Source organism: Eptatretus burgeri, chromosome 17 (genome assembly GCF_056783735.1).
Source record: "Eptatretus burgeri isolate ZD-2024b chromosome 17, Ebu_testis_v1, whole genome shotgun sequence".
Classification (NCBI taxonomy): domain Eukaryota; kingdom Metazoa; phylum Chordata; class Myxini; order Myxiniformes; family Myxinidae; genus Eptatretus; species Eptatretus burgeri.
The window spans coordinates 60168170-60184710 of NC_140977.1; the positions used below are offsets into that span (position 1 = coordinate 60168170).

Consider the following 16541-nt stretch of genomic DNA (forward strand, 5'->3'; position numbering starts at 1 on the left):
CCTTGCCTGGAGACAGACACTCTGCACAGGCCTTTCCCGGAGACAGAAACTCTGCTTGGCCTTGCCCAGAGACAGACACTCTGCTTGGCCTTGCCTGGAGACAGACACTCTGCACGGGCCTTTCCCGGAGACAGAAACTCTGCTTGGCCTTGCCCAGAGACAGACCCTCCGCATGGGCCTTGTCCAGAGACAGACCCTCCGCATGGGCCTTGTCCAGAGACAGACCCTCCGCACGGGCCTTGCCTGGAGACAGACACTCTGCTTGACCTTGCCCGGAGACAGACACTCTGCTTGGCCTTGCCCGGAGACAGACACTCTGCACGGGCCTTTCCCGGAGACAGAAACTCTGCTTGGCCTTGCCCGGAGACAGACACTCTGCTTGGCCTTGCCTGGAGACAGACACTCTGCACGGGCCTTGCCCGGAGACAGAAACTCTGCTTGGCCTTGCCTGGAGACAGACACTCTGCTTGGCCTTGCCCGGAGACAGACACTCTGCTTGGCCTTGCCTGGAGACAGACACTCTGCTTGGCCTTGCCCAGAGACAGACACTCTGCACGGGCCTTTCCCGGAGACAGAAACTCTGCTTGGCCTTGCCCAGAGACAGACACTCTGCTTGGCCTTGCCTGGAGACAGACACTCTGCTTGGCCTTGCCTGGAGACAGACACTCTGCTTGGCCTTGCCTGGAGACAGAGACTCCGCACGGGCCTTGCCCATTGACACTCATGCGGGCCATGCAGGCTAACACACGTCACACATGCCATATTCTGCTCCTGAACATGTTGATCATCACATTGTAACACCTTTTTAAATGAAACATTGCCATGGATGTATTCATACAATCATATATATATATATATATATATATATATATATATATATATATATATATATATATATATATATATATATATATATATATATATAAGTTTTAATTGAAAGTACATACATCAGAGGAGATCAAGAGACATAAATATCATTATAACATTCATTTGTTTGATTCGTTTTGATTGTCAAGAATAAAAAATGAGAACACATGATGATGTTTGACAATGACTCTCCCCTGTTGGTAGTAATTGTGCAGGCCAACATAAATATGTAATTATTTCTCAATTTATGTTTCATCAGTGAGTGCGTCATCAATTACCATGACGAATTTGACAAAAAATGAGTGTTACATTCACCTGTGATGAGTGAGAGATGCGCAGGTTGGCTTTCCCTGCTGTTGTACTCGGACCTCACTGTCACAGAGTACGTGGTCCCAGGAAGAAGCTTTGTGAAGGTGATATGGGTTCCATTTGTTGTTTCATCTTTCACGACATTGTTGTTCAGGAATAAACTCACATTGTACTGATAGTTTGACTCGTTGGTATCATTGGGTCTGGTCCAGGAGATGGAGAAAGATGTTGAGCTCTGTGCTGTGATGCTCAGATGAGAAGGAGAACTTGGATCTAACATTTCGGACAAAGAAAGAGAAGCTTTTGGTGAATGAAAATAATTTTTGATTCTTTATAACATCAAGAGCTTTGATCATTATCCTAAAAAAGTAATCAGAAGTGGACCTTTTTGCTGCGGCAGCACTCATTCAGTCTGAAGTCTTTCTCATCATTTTCTATTTCATTCCGTGCAAATATCTGCATTCTCTTACTCAACCAACCGGTTATAAACTTCTCGGGTAACCATTTATCACTCTAAGTTGTGTACAGTCGAGTTCTGAGTTGATCAGTGGAGATTCAGGGAGAGCGATTTGTGAGGGCAAAGCAAACAGGAAAATGTTTCAATGTTATTTATTTGTTCAGGTCGTTGATGTGTGCAATGATAAAGGGAATGATTCACATCAAAAAAATGAAGAAAAAAAAGAGGAAAAAAAAACTTCATCGAGGTTTTGTTGTAATCACAAAATTATTTCACAACCTCATTGAGCACACTTTGTGTAATTCATGAGAAAGTCACAGAAATGAGTGTTTGAGAGTGCAGTGGTGCACCACACCACAGTGAGTGCACCACATGACGTCATTAGACGTGACTTGGAATGTTCACATCTGCATGTGAATCACACTGTTATTGGTGAAAAGTGAACACCTTATGTTTTGTACCTTGGGACCTTTGGAAGATAATTTTACATATAATATAGTTATGTTTGTAGGGGTTCCGTGCGAGCAAGCCACGCCACAAAAGTGGACGGTTGTTCGGTGTGACGTCGAGGACATCTCGGGAGTGAACGGACGAGTTTGGTGTCAGAGGAACGTGTCTGGGACAGAGGGTCTTGCCTTGCTCTCCTCTCGGCATGACGAAGGTTGCACGATTCTCGTGTTTGTGCTGTATGAATGTGCAGCTTGCTGAGCAAGACACTAGCCATTGACTGTTCGGCTCAGCCGTGAAGTGTGTATGTTTCTGAGAAGGGAAGGAGAGCGTGCCTCGTGGCCTGATCCGGGGGCTCTGCATGGGCCTTGCCCAAAGACAGACACTCTGCACGGCCTTGTCCAGAGACAGACCCTCCGCACGGGCCTTGCCTGGAGACACACTCCGCACGGGCCTTGTCCAGAGACAGACCCTCCGCACGGGCCTTGTCCAGAGACAGACCCTCCGCACGGGCCTTGTCCAGAGACAGACCCTCCGCACGGGCCTTGTCCAGAGACAGACCCTCCGCACGGGCCTTGTCCAGAGACAGACACTCTGCACGGCCTTGTCCAGAGACAGACCCTCCGCACCGGCCTTGTCCAGAGACAGACCCTCCGCACCTGCCTTGTCCAGAGACAGACCCTCCGCATGGGCCTTGTCCAGAGACAAACCCTCCGCACGGACCTTGTCCAGAGACAGACCCTCCGCACGGGCCTTGTCCAGAGACAGACCCTCCGCATGGGCCTTATCCAGAGACAGACCCTCCGCACCTGCCTTGTCCAGAGACAGACCCTCCGCACCGGCCTTGTCCAGAGACAGACCCTCCGCATGGGCCTTGTCCAGAGACAGACCCTCCGCACCGGCCTTGTCCAGAGACAGACCCTCCGCATGGGCCTTGTCCAGAGACAGACCCTCCGCACGGGCCTTGCCTGGAGACACACTCTGCACGGGCCTTTCCCGGAGACAGACACTCTGCTTGACCTTGCCCGGAGACAGACACTCTGCTTGGCCTTGCCCGGAGACAGACACTCTGCACGGGCCTTTCCCGGAGACAGAAACTCTGCTTGGCCTTGCCCGGAGACAGACACTCTGCTTGGCCTTGCCTGGAGACAGACACTCTGCACGGGCCTTGCCCGGAGACAGAAACTCTGCTTGGCCTTGCCCGGAGACAGACACTCTGCTTGGCCTTGCCTGGAGACAGACACTCTGCACGGGCCTTTCCCGGAGACAGAAACTCTGCTTGGCCTTGCCCAGAGACAGACACTCTGCTTGGCCTTGCCTGGAGACAGACACTCTGCACGGGCCTTTCCCGGAGACAGAAACTCTGCTTGGCCTTGCCCAGAGACAGACCCTCCGCATGGGCCTTGTCCAGAGACAGACCCTCCGCATGGGCCTTGTCCAGAGACAGACCCTCCGCACGGGCCTTGCCTGGAGACACACTCTGCACGGGCCTTTCCCGGAGACAGACACTCTGCTTGACCTTGCCCGGAGACAGACACTCTGCTTGGCCTTGCCCGGAGACAGACACTCTGCACGGGCCTTTCCCGGAGACAGAAACTCTGCTTGGCCTTGCCCGGAGACAGACACTCTGCTTGGCCTTGCCTGGAGACAGACACTCTGCACGGGCCTTGCCCGGAGACAGAAACTCTGCTTGGCCTTGCCTGGAGACAGACACTCTGCTTGGCCTTGCCTGGAGACAGACACTCTGCACGGGCCTTTCCCGGAGACAGAAACTCTGCTTGGCCTTGCCCAGAGACAGACACTCTGCTTGGCCTTGCCCGGAGACAGACACTCTGCTTGGCCTTGCCTGGAGACAGACACTCTGCTTGGCCTTGCCTGGAGACAGACACTCTGCTTGGCCTTGCCTGGAGACAGACACTCTGCTTGGCCTTGCCTGGAGACAGAGACTCCGCACGGGCCTTGCCCATTGACACTCATGCGGGCCATGCAGGCTAACACACGTCACACATGCCATATTCTGCTCCTGAACATGTTGATCATCACATTGTAACACCTTTTTAAATGAAACATTGCCATGGATGTATTCATACAATCATATATATATATATATATATATATATATATATATATATATATATATATATATATATATATATATATATATATATATATATATATATATATATAAGTTTTAATTGAAAGTACATACATCAGAGGAGATCAAGAGACATAAATATCATTATAACATTCATTTGTTTGATTCGTTTTGATTGTCAAGAATAAAAAATGAGAACACATGATGATGTTTGACAATGACTCTCCCTGTTGGTAGTAATTGTGCAGGCCAACATAAATATGTAATTATTTCTCAATTTATGTTTCATCAGTGAGTGCGTCATCAATTACCATGACGAATTTGACAAAAAATGAGTGTTACATTCACCTGTGATGAGTGAGAGATGCGCAGGTTGGCTTTCCCTGCTGTTGTACTCGGACCTCACTGTCACAGAGTACGTGGTCCCAGGAAGAAGCTTTGTGAAGGTGATATGGGTTCCATTTGTTGTTTCATCTTTCACGACATTGTTGTTCAGGAATAAACTCACATTGTACTGATAGTTTGACTCGTTGGTATCATTGGGTCTGGTCCAGGAGATGGAGAAAGATGTTGAGCTCTGTGCTGTGATGCTCAGATTGGAAGGAGAACTTGGATCTAACATTTCGGACAAAGAAAGAGAAGCTTTTGGTGAATGAAAATAATTTTTGATTCTTTATAACATCAAGAGCTTTGATCATTATCCTAAAAAAGTAATCAGAAGTGGACCTTTTTGCTGCGGCAGCACTCATTCAGTCTGAAGTCTTTCTCATCATTTTCTATTTCATTCCGTGCAAATATCTGCATTCTCTTACTCAACCAACCGGTTATAAACTTCTCGGGTAACCATTTATCACTCTAAGTTGTGTACAGTCGAGTTCTGAGTTGATCAGTGGAGATTCAGGGGAGAGCGATTTGTGAGGGCAAAGCAAACAGGAAAATGTTTCAATGTTATTTATTTGTTCAGGTCGTTGATGTGTGCAATGATAAAGGGAATGATTCACATCAAAAAAATGAAGAAAAAAAAGAGGAAAAAAAAACTTCATCGAGGTTTTGTTGTAATCACAAAATTATTTCACAACCTCATTGAGCACACTTTGTGTAATTCATGAGAAAGTCACAGAAATGAGTGTTTGAGAGTGCAGTGGTGCACCACACCACAGTGAGTGCACCACATGACGTCATTAGACGTGACTTGGAATGTTCACATCTGCATGTGAATCACACTGTTATTGGTGAAAAGTGAACACCTTATGTTTTGTACCTTGGGACCTTTGGAAGATAATTTTACATATAATATAGTTATGTTTGTAGGGGTTCCGTGCGAGCAAGCCACGCCACAAAAGTGGACGGTTGTTCGGTGTGACGTCGAGGACATCTCGGGAGTGAACGGACGAGTTTGGTGTCAGAGGAACGTGTCTGGGACAGAGGGTCTTGCCTTGCTCTCCTCTCGGCATGACGAAGGTTGCACGATTCTCGTGTTTGTGCTGTATGAATGTGCAGCTTGCTGAGCAAGACACTAGCCATTGACTGTTCGGCTCAGCCGTGAAGTGTGTATGTTTCTGAGAAGGGAAGGAGAGCGTGCCTCGTGGCCTGATCCGGGGACTCTGCATGGGCCTTGCCCAAAGACAGACACTCTGCACGGCCTTGTCCAGAGACAGACCCTCCGCACGGGCCTTGCCTGGAGACACACTCCGCACGGGCCTTGTCCAGAGACAGACCCTCCGCACGGGCCTTGTCCAGAGACAGACCCTCCGCACGGGCCTTGTCCAGAGACAGACCCTCCGCACGGGCCTTGTCCAGAGACAGACCCTCCGCACGGGCCTTGTCCAGAGACAGACACTCTGCACGGCCTTGTCCAGAGACAGACCCTCCGCACCGGCCTTGTCCAGAGACAGACCCTCCGCACCTGCCTTGTCCAGAGACAGACCCTCCGCATGGGCCTTGTCCAGAGACAAACCCTCCGCACGGGCCTTGTCCAGAGACAGACCCTCCGCACGGGCCTTGTCCAGAGACAGACCCTCCGCATGGGCCTTATCCAGAGACAGACCCTCCGCACCTGCCTTGTCCAGAGACAGACCCTCCGCACCGGCCTTGTCCAGAGACAGACCCTCCGCATGGGCCTTGTCCAGAGACAGACCCTCCGCACCGGCCTTGTCCAGAGACAGACCCTCCGCATGGGCCTTGTACAGAGACAGACCCTCCGCACGGGCCTTGCCTGGAGACACACTCTGCACGGGCCTTTCCCGGAGACAGACACTCTGCTTGACCTTGCCCGGAGACAGACACTCTGCTTGGCCTTGCCCGGAGACAGACACTCTGCACGGGCCTTTCCCGGAGACAGAAACTCTGCTTGGCCTTGCCCGGAGACAGACACTCTGCTTGGCCTTGCCCGGAGACAGACACTCTGCTTGGCCTTGCCTGGAGACAGACACTCTGCACGGGCCTTTCCCGGAGACAGAAACTCTGCTTGGCCTTGCCCGGAGACAGACACTCTGCTTGGCCTTGCCTGGAGACAGACACTCTGCACAGGCCTTTCCCGGAGACAGAAACTCTGCTTGGCCTTGCCCGGAGACAGACACTCTGCTTGGCCTTGCCTGGAGACAGAAACTCTGCTTGGCCTTGCCCAGAGACAGACACTCTGCTTGGCCTTGCCCGGAGACAGAAACTCTGCTTGGCCTTGCCCGGAGACAGACACTCTGCTTGGCCTTGCCTGGAGACAGACACTCTGCACGGGCCTTTCCCGGAGACAGAAACTCTGCTTGGCCTTGCCCGGAGACAGACACTCTGCTTGGCCTTGCCTGGAGACAGACACTCTGCACGGGCCTTTCCCGGAGACAGAAACTCTGCTTGGCCTTGCCCAGAGACAGACACTCTGCTTGGCCTTGCCTGGAGACAGACACTCTGCACGGGCCTTTCCCGGAGACAGAAACTCTGCTTGGCCTTGCCCAGAGACAGACCCTCCGCATGGGCCTTGTCCAGAGACAGACCCTCCGCACGGGCCTTGCCTGGAGACACACTCTGCACGGGCCTTTCCCGGAGACAGACACTCTGCTTGACCTTGCCCGGAGACAGACACTCTGCTTGGCCTTGCCCGGAGACAGACACTCTGCACGGGCCTTGCCCGGAGACAGAAACTCTGCTTGGCCTTGCCCGGAGACAGACACTCTGCTTGGCCTTGCCCGGAGACAGACACTCTGCTTGGCCTTGCCTGGAGACAGACACTCTGCACGGGCCTTTCCCGGAGACAGAAACTCTGCTTGGCCTTGCCCAGAGACAGACACTCTGCTTGGCCTTGCCTGGAGACAGAGACTCCGCACGGGCCTTGCCCATTGACACTCATGCGGGCCATGCAGGCTAACACACGTCACACATGCCATATTCTGCTCCTGAACATGTTGATCATCACATTGTAACACCTTTTTAAATGAAACATTGCCATGGATGTATTCATACAATCATATATATATATATATATATATATATATATATATATATATATATATATATATATATATATAAGTTTTAATTGAAAGTACATACATCAGAGGAGATCAAGAGACATAAATATCATTATAACATTCATTTGTTTGATTCGTTTTGATTGTCAAGAATAAAAAAATGAGAACACATGATGATGTTTGACAATGACTCTCCCCTGTTGGTAGTAATTGTGCAGGCCAACATAAATATGTAATTATTTCTCAATTTATGTTTCATCAGTGAGTGCGTCATCAATTACCATGACGAATTTGACAAAAAATGAGTGTTACATTCACCTGTGATGAGTGAGAGATGCGCAGGTTGGCTTTCCCTGCTGTTGTACTCGGACCTCACTGTCACAGAGTACGTGGTCCCAGGAAGAAGCTTTGTGAAGGTGATATGGGTTCCATTTGTTGTTTCATCTTTCACGACATTGTTGTTCAGGAATAAACTCACATTGTACTGATAGTTTGACTCGTTGGTATCATTGGGTCTGGTCCAGGAGATGGAGAAAGATGTTGAGCTCTGTGCTGTGATGCTCAGATTGGAAGGAGAACTTGGATCTAACATTTCGGACAAAGAAAGAGAAGCTTTTGGTGAATGAAAATAATTTTTGATTCTTTATAACATCAAGAGCTTTGATCATTATCCTAAAAAGTAATCAGAAGTGGACCTTTTGCTGCGGCAGCACTCATTCAGTCTGAAGTCTTTCTCATCATTTTCTATTTCATTCCGTGCAAATATCTGCATTCTCTTACTCAACCAACCGGTTATAAACTTCTCGGGTAACCATTTATCACTCTAAGTTGTGTACAGTCGAGTTCTGAGTTGATCAGTGGAGATTCAGGGGAGAGCGATTTGTGAGGGCAAAGCAAACAGGAAAATGTTTCAATGTTATTTATTTGTTCAGGTCGTTGATGTGTGCAATGATAAAGGGAATGATTCACATCAAAAAAATGAAGAAAAAAAAGAGGAAAAAAAAACTTCATCGAGGTTTTGTTGTAATCACAAAATTATTTCACAACCTCATTGAGCACACTTTGTGTAATTCATGAGAAAGTCACAGAAATGAGTGTTTGAGAGTGCAGTGGTGCACCACACCACAGTGAGTGCACCACATGACGTCATTAGACGTGACTTGGAATGTTCACATCTGCATGTGAATCACACTGTTATTGGTGAAAAGTGAACACCTTATGTTTTGTACCTTGGGACCTTTGGAAGATAATTTTACATATAATATAGTTATGTTTGTAGGGGTTCCGTGCGAGCAAGCCACGCCACAAAAGTGGACGGTTGTTCAGTGTGACGTCGAGGACATCTCGGGAGTGAACGGACGAGTTTGGTGTCAGAGGAACGTGTCTGGGACAGAGGGTCTTGCCTTGCTCTCCTCTCGGCATGACGAAGGTTGCACGATTCTCGTGTTTGTGCTGTATGAATGTGCAGCTTGCTGAGCAAGACACTAGCCATTGACTGTTCGGCTCAGCCGTGAAGTGTGTATGTTTCTGAGAAGGGAAGGAGAGCGTGCCTCGTGGCCTGATCCGGGGACTCTGCATGGGCCTTGCCCAAAGACAGACACTCTGCACGGCCTTGTCCAGAGACAGACCCTCCGCACGGGCCTTGCCTGGAGACACACTCCGCACGGGCCTTGTCCAGAGACAGACCCTCCGCACGGGCCTTGTCCAGAGACAGACCCTCCGCACGGGCCTTGTCCAGAGACAGACCCTCCGCACGGGCCTTGTCCAGAGACAGACCCTCCGCACGGGCCTTGTCCAGAGACAGACACTCTGCACGGCCTTGTCCAGAGACAGACCCTCCGCACCGGCCTTGTCCAGAGACAGACCCTCCGCACCTGCCTTGTCCAGAGACAGACCCTCCGCATGGGCCTTGTCCAGAGACAAACCCTCCGCACGGGCCTTGTCCAGAGACAGACCCTCCGCACGGGCCTTGTCCAGAGACAGACCCTCCGCATGGGCCTTATCCAGAGACAGACCCTCCGCACCTGCCTTGTCCAGAGACAGACCCTCCGCACCGGCCTTGTCCAGAGACAGACCCTCCGCATGGGCCTTGTCCAGAGACAGACCCTCCGCACCGGCCTTGTCCAGAGACAGACCCTCCGCATGGGCCTTGTCCAGAGACAGACCCTCCGCACGGGCCTTGCCTGGAGACACACTCTGCACGGGCCTTTCCCGGAGACAGACACTCTGCTTGACCTTGCCCGGAGACAGACACTCTGCTTGGCCTTGCCCGGAGACAGACACTCTGCACGGGCCTTTCCCGGAGACAGAAACTCTGCTTGGCCTTGCCCGGAGACAGACACTCTGCTTGGCCTTGCCCGGGAGACAGACACTCTGCTTGGCCTTGCCTGGAGACAGACACTCTGCACGGGCCTTTCCCGGAGACAGAAACTCTGCTTGGCCTTGCCCGGAGACAGACACTCTGCTTGGCCTTGCCTGGAGACAGACACTCTGCACAGGCCTTTCCCGGAGACAGAAACTCTGCTTGGCCTTGCCCGGAGACAGACACTCTGCTTGGCCTTGCCTGGAGACAGAAACTCTGCTTGGCCTTGCCCAGAGACAGACACTCTGCTTGGCCTTGCCCGGAGACAGAAACTCTGCTTGGCCTTGCCCGGAGACAGACACTCTGCTTGGCCTTGCCTGGAGACAGACACTCTGCACGGGCCTTTCCCGGAGACAGAAACTCTGCTTGGCCTTGCCCGGAGACAGACACTCTGCTTGGCCTTGCCTGGAGACAGACACTCTGCACGGGCCTTTCCCGGAGACAGAAACTCTGCTTGGCCTTGCCCAGAGACAGACACTCTGCTTGGCCTTGCCTGGAGACAGACACTCTGCACGGGCCTTTCCCGGAGACAGAAACTCTGCTTGGCCTTGCCCAGAGACAGACCCTCCGCATGGGCCTTGTCCAGAGACAGACCCTCCGCACGGGCCTTGCCTGGAGACACACTCTGCACGGGCCTTTCCCGGAGACAGACACTCTGCTTGACCTTGCCCGGAGACAGACACTCTGCTTGGCCTTGCCCGGAGACAGACACTCTGCACGGGCCTTGCCCGGAGACAGAAACTCTGCTTGGCCTTGCCCGGAGACAGACACTCTGCTTGGCCTTGCCCGGAGACAGACACTCTGCTTGGCCTTGCCTGGAGACAGACACTCTGCACGGGCCTTTCCCGGAGACAGAAACTCTGCTTGGCCTTGCCCAGAGACAGACACTCTGCTTGGCCTTGCCTGGAGACAGAGACTCCGCACGGGCCTTGCCCATTGACACTCATGCGGGCCATGCAGGCTAACACACGTCACACATGCCATATTCTGCTCCTGAACATGTTGATCATCACATTGTAACACCTTTTTAAATGAAACATTGCCATGGATGTATTCATACAATCATATATATATATATATATATATATATATATATATATATATATATATATATATATATATATATATATATATATATATATATATATATATATAAGTTTTAATTGAAAGTACATACATCAGAGGAGATCAAGAGACATAAATATCATTATAACATTCATTTGTTTGATTCGTTTTGATTGTCAAGAATAAAAAATGAGAACACATGATGATGTTTGACAATGACTCTCCCCTGTTGGTAGTAATTGTGCAGGCCAACATAAATATGTAATTATTTCTCAATTTATGTTTCATCAGTGAGTGCGTCATCAATTACCATGACGAATTTGACAAAAATGAGTGTTACATTCACCTGTGATGAGTGAGAGATGCGCAGGTTGGCTTTCCCTGCTGTTGTACTCGGACCTCACTGTCACAGAGTACGTGGTCCCAGGAAGAAGCTTTGTGAAGGTGATATGGGTTCCATTTGTTGTTTCATCTTTCACGACATTGTTGTTCAGGAATAAACTCACATTGTACTGATAGTTTGACTCGTTGGTATCATTGGGTCTGGTCCAGGAGATGGAGAAAGATGTTGAGCTCTGTGCTGTGATGCTCAGATGAGAAGGAGAACTTGGATCTAACATTTCGGACAAAGAAAGAGAAGCTTTTGGTGAATGAAAATAATTTTTGATTCTTTATAACATCAAGAGCTTTGATCATTATCCTAAAAAAGTAATCAGAAGTGGACCTTTTTGCTGCGGCAGCACTCATTCAGTCTGAAGTCTTTCTCATCATTTTCTATTTCATTCCGTGCAAATATCTGCATTCTCTTACTCAACCAACCGGTTATAAACTTCTCGGGTAACCATTTATCACTCTAAGTTGTGTACAGTCGAGTTCTGAGTTGATCAGTGGAGATTCAGGGGAGAGCGATTTGTGAGGGCAAAGCAAACAGGAAAATGTTTCAATGTTATTTATTTGTTCAGGTCGTTGATGTGTGCAATGATAAAGGGAATGATTCACATCAAAAAAATGAAGAAAAAAAAGAGGAAAAAAAAACTTCATCGAGGTTTTGTTGTAATCACAAAATTATTTCACAACCTCATTGAGCACACTTTGTGTAATTCATGAGAAAGTCACAGAAATGAGTGTTTGAGAGTGCAGTGGTGCACCACACCACAGTGAGTGCACCACATGACGTCATTAGACGTGACTTGGAATGTTCACATCTGCATGTGAATCACACTGTTATTGGTGAAAAGTGAACACCTTATGTTTTGTACCTTGGGACCTTTGGAAGATAATTTTACATATAATATAGTTATGTTTGTAGGGGTTCCGTGCGAGCAAGCCACGCCACAAAAGTGGACGGTTGTTCGGTGTGACGTCGAGGACATCTCGGGAGTGAACGGACGAGTTTGGTGTCAGAGGAACGTGTCTGGGACAGAGGGTCTTGCCTTGCTCTCCTCTCGGCATGACGAAGGTTGCACGATTCTCGTGTTTGTGCTGTATGAATGTGCAGCTTGCTGAGCAAGACACTAGCCATTGACTGTTCGGCTCAGCCGTGAAGTGTGTATGTTTCTGAGAAGGGAAGGAGAGCGTGCCTCGTGGCCTGATCCGGGGACTCTGCATGGGCCTTGCCCAAAGACAGACACTCTGCACGGCCTTGTCCAGAGACAGACCCTCCGCACGGGCCTTGCCTGGAGACACACTCCGCACGGGCCTTGTCCAGAGACAGACCCTCCGCACGGGCCTTGTCCAGAGACAGACCCTCCGCACGGGCCTTGTCCAGAGACAGACCCTCCGCACGGGCCTTGTCCAGAGACAGACCCTCCGCACGGGCCTTGTCCAGAGACAGACACTCTGCACGGCCTTGTCCAGAGACAGACCCTCCGCACCGGCCTTGTCCAGAGACAGACCCTCCGCACCTGCCTTGTCCAGAGACAGACCCTCCGCATGGGCCTTGTCCAGAGACAAACCCTCCGCACGGGCCTTGTCCAGAGACAGACCCTCCGCACGGGCCTTGTCCAGAGACAGACCCTCCGCATGGGCCTTATCCAGAGACAGACCCTCCGCACCTGCCTTGTCCAGAGACAGACCCTCCGCACCGGCCTTGTCCAGAGACAGACCCTCCGCATGGGCCTTGTCCAGAGACAGACCCTCCGCACCGGCCTTGTCCAGAGACAGACCCTCCGCATGGGCCTTGTCCAGAGACAGACCCTCTGCACGGGCCTTGCCTGGAGACACACTCTGCACGGGCCTTTCCCGGAGACAGACACTCTGCTTGACCTTGCCCGGAGACAGACACTCTGCTTGGCCTTGCCCGGAGACAGACACTCTGCACGGGCCTTTCCCGGAGACAGAAACTCTGCTTGGCCTTGCCCGGAGACAGACACTCTGCTTGGCCTTGCCCGGAGACAGACACTCTGCTTGGCCTTGCCTGGAGACAGACACTCTGCACGGGCCTTTCCCGGAGACAGAAACTCTGCTTGGCCTTGCCCGGAGACAGACACTCTGCTTGGCCTTGCCTGGAGACAGACACTCTGCACAGGCCTTTCCCGGAGACAGAAACTCTGCTTGGCCTTGCCTGGAGACAGAAACTCTGCTTGGCCTTGCCCAGAGACAGACACTCTGCTTGGCCTTGCCCGGAGACAGAAACTCTGCTTGGCCTTGCCCGGAGACAGACACTCTGCTTGGCCTTGCCTGGAGACAGACACTCTGCACGGGCCTTTCCCGGAGACAGAAACTCTGCTTGGCCTTGCCCGGAGACAGACACTCTGCTTGGCCTTGCCTGGAGACAGACACTCTGCACGGGCCTTTCCCGGAGACAGAAACTCTGCTTGGCCTTGCCCAGAGACAGACACTCTGCTTGGCCTTGCCTGGAGACAGACACTCTGCACGGGCCTTTCCCGGAGACAGAAACTCTGCTTGGCCTTGCCCAGAGACAGACCCTCCGCATGGGCCTTGTCCAGAGACAGACCCTCCGCACGGGCCTTGCCTGGAGACACACTCTGCACGGGCCTTTCCCGGAGACAGACACTCTGCTTGACCTTGCCCGGAGACAGACACTCTGCTTGGCCTTGCCCGGAGACAGACACTCTGCACGGGCCTTGCCCGGAGACAGAAACTCTGCTTGGCCTTGCCCGGAGACAGACACTCTGCTTGGCCTTGCCCGGAGACAGACACTCTGCTTGGCCTTGCCTGGAGACAGACACTCTGCACGGGCCTTTCCCGGAGACAGAAACTCTGCTTGGCCTTGCCCAGAGACAGACACTCTGCTTGGCCTTGCCTGGAGACAGAGACTCCGCACGGGCCTTGCCCATTGACACTCATGCGGGCCATGCAGGCTAACACACGTCACACATGCCATATTCTGCTCCTGAACATGTTGATCATCACATTGTAACACCTTTTAAATGAAACATTGCCATGGATGTATTCATACAATCATATATATATATATATATATATATATATATATATATATATATATATATATATATATATATATATATATATATATATATATATATAAGTTTTAATTGAAAGTACATACATCAGAGGAGATCAAGAGACATAAATATCATTATAACATTCATTTGTTTGATTCGTTTTGATTGTCAAGAATAAAAAAATGAGAACACATGATGATGTTTGACAATGACTCTCCCCTGTTGGTAGTAATTGTGCAGGCCAACATAAATATGTAATTATTTCTCAATTTATGTTTCATCAGTGAGTGCGTCATCAATTACCATGACGAATTTGACAAAAAATGAGTGTTACATTCACCTGTGATGAGTGAGAGATGCGCAGGTTGGCTTTCCCTGCTGTTGTACTCGGACCTCACTGTCACAGAGTACGTGGTCCCAGGAAGAAGCTTTGTGAAGGTGATATGGGTTCCATTTGTTGTTTCATCTTTCACGACATTGTTGTTCAGGAATAAACTCACATTGTACTGATAGTTTGACTCGTTGGTATCATTGGGTCTGGTCCAGGAGATGGAGAAAGATGTTGAGCTCTGTGCTGTGATGCTCAGATTGGAAGGAGAACTTGGATCTAACATTTCGGACAAAGAAAGAGAAGCTTTTGGTGAATGAAAATAATTTTTGATTCTTTATAACATCAAGAGCTTTGATCATTATCCTAAAAAAGTAATCAGAAGTGGACCTTTTTGCTGCGGCAGCACTCATTCAGTCTGAAGTCTTTCTCATCATTTTCTATTTCATTCCGTGCAAATATCTGCATTCTCTTACTCAACCAACCGGTTATAAACTTCTCGGGTAACCATTTATCACTCTAAGTTGTGTACAGTCGAGTTCTGAGTTGATCAGTGGAGATTCAGGGAGAGCGATTTGTGAGGGCAAAGCAAACAGGAAAATTTTTCAATGTTATTTATTTGTTCAGGTCGTTGATGTGTGCAATGATAAAGGGAATGATTCACATCAAAAAATGAAGAAAAAAAAGAGGAAAAAAAAACTTCATCGAGGTTTTGTTGTAATCACAAAATTATTTCACAACCTCATTGAGCACACTTTGTGTAATTCATGAGAAAGTCACAGAAATGAGTGTTTGAGAGTGCAGTGGTGCACCACACCACAGTGAGTGCACCACATGACGTCATTAGACGTGACTTGGAATGTTCACATCTGCATGTGAATCACACTGTTATTGGTGAAAAGTGAACACCTTATGTTTTGTACCTTGGGACCTTTGGAAGATAATTTTACATATAATATAGTTATGTTTGTAGGGGTTCCGTGCGAGCAAGCCACGCCACAAAAGTGGACGGTTGTTCGGTGTGACGTCGAGGACATCTCGGGAGTGAACGGACGAGTTTGGTGTCAGAGGAACGTGTCTGGGACAGAGGGTCTTGCCTTGCTCTCCTCTCGGCATGACGAAGGTTGCACGATTCTCGTGTTTGTGCTGTATGAATGTGCAGCTTGCTGAGCAAGACACTAGCCATTGACTGTTCGGCTCAGCCGTGAAGTGTGTATGTTTCTGAGAAGGGAAGGAGAGCGTGCCTCGTGGCCTGATCCGGGGACTCTGCATGGGCCTTGCCCAAAGACAGACACTCTGCACGGCCTTGTCCAGAGACAGACCCTCCGCACGGGCCTTGCCTGGAGACACACTCCGCACGGGCCTTGTCCAGAGACAGACCCTCCGCACGGGCCTTGTCCAGAGACAGACCCTCCGCACGGGCCTTGTCCAGAGACAGACCCTCCGCACGGGCCTTGTCCAGAGACAGACCCTCCGCACGGGCCTTGTCCAGAGACAGACACTCTGCACGGCCTTGTCCAGAGACAGACCCTCCGCACCGGCCTTGTCCAGAGACAGACCCTCCGCACCTGCCTTGTCCAGAGACAGACCCTCCGCATGGGCCTTGTCCAGAGACAAACCCTCCGCACGGGCCTTGTCCAGAGACAGACCCTCCGCACGGGCCTTGTCCAGAGACAGACCCTCCGCATGGGCCTTATCCAGAGACAGACCCTCCGCACCTGCCTT

General features: G+C 50.1%; 1 protein-coding gene across 1 annotated transcript in view; it reads right to left on the minus strand.

Annotated features, from left to right (window-relative positions):
• LOC147010268 (receptor-type tyrosine-protein phosphatase H-like) overlaps positions 1–15117 on the minus strand; it is a gene marked incomplete at its 3' end in the record, with an annotated part of 72570 nt that extends 57453 nt beyond the window's left edge. The window contains exons 1-5 of the mRNA XM_085862375.1: positions 14829–15117; positions 11407–11673; positions 7952–8218; positions 4524–4790; positions 1183–1449 (exon numbers count right to left, since the gene is read on the minus strand). Of these exons, the coding sequence (XP_085718501.1) occupies positions 1183–1449; positions 4524–4790; positions 7952–8218; positions 11407–11673; positions 14829–15102 (1342 nt within the window). The remainder of the gene's footprint in view (positions 1–1182; positions 1450–4523; positions 4791–7951; positions 8219–11406; positions 11674–14828) is intronic.
• Between the last annotated feature and the right edge of the window lie 1424 nt (positions 15118–16541).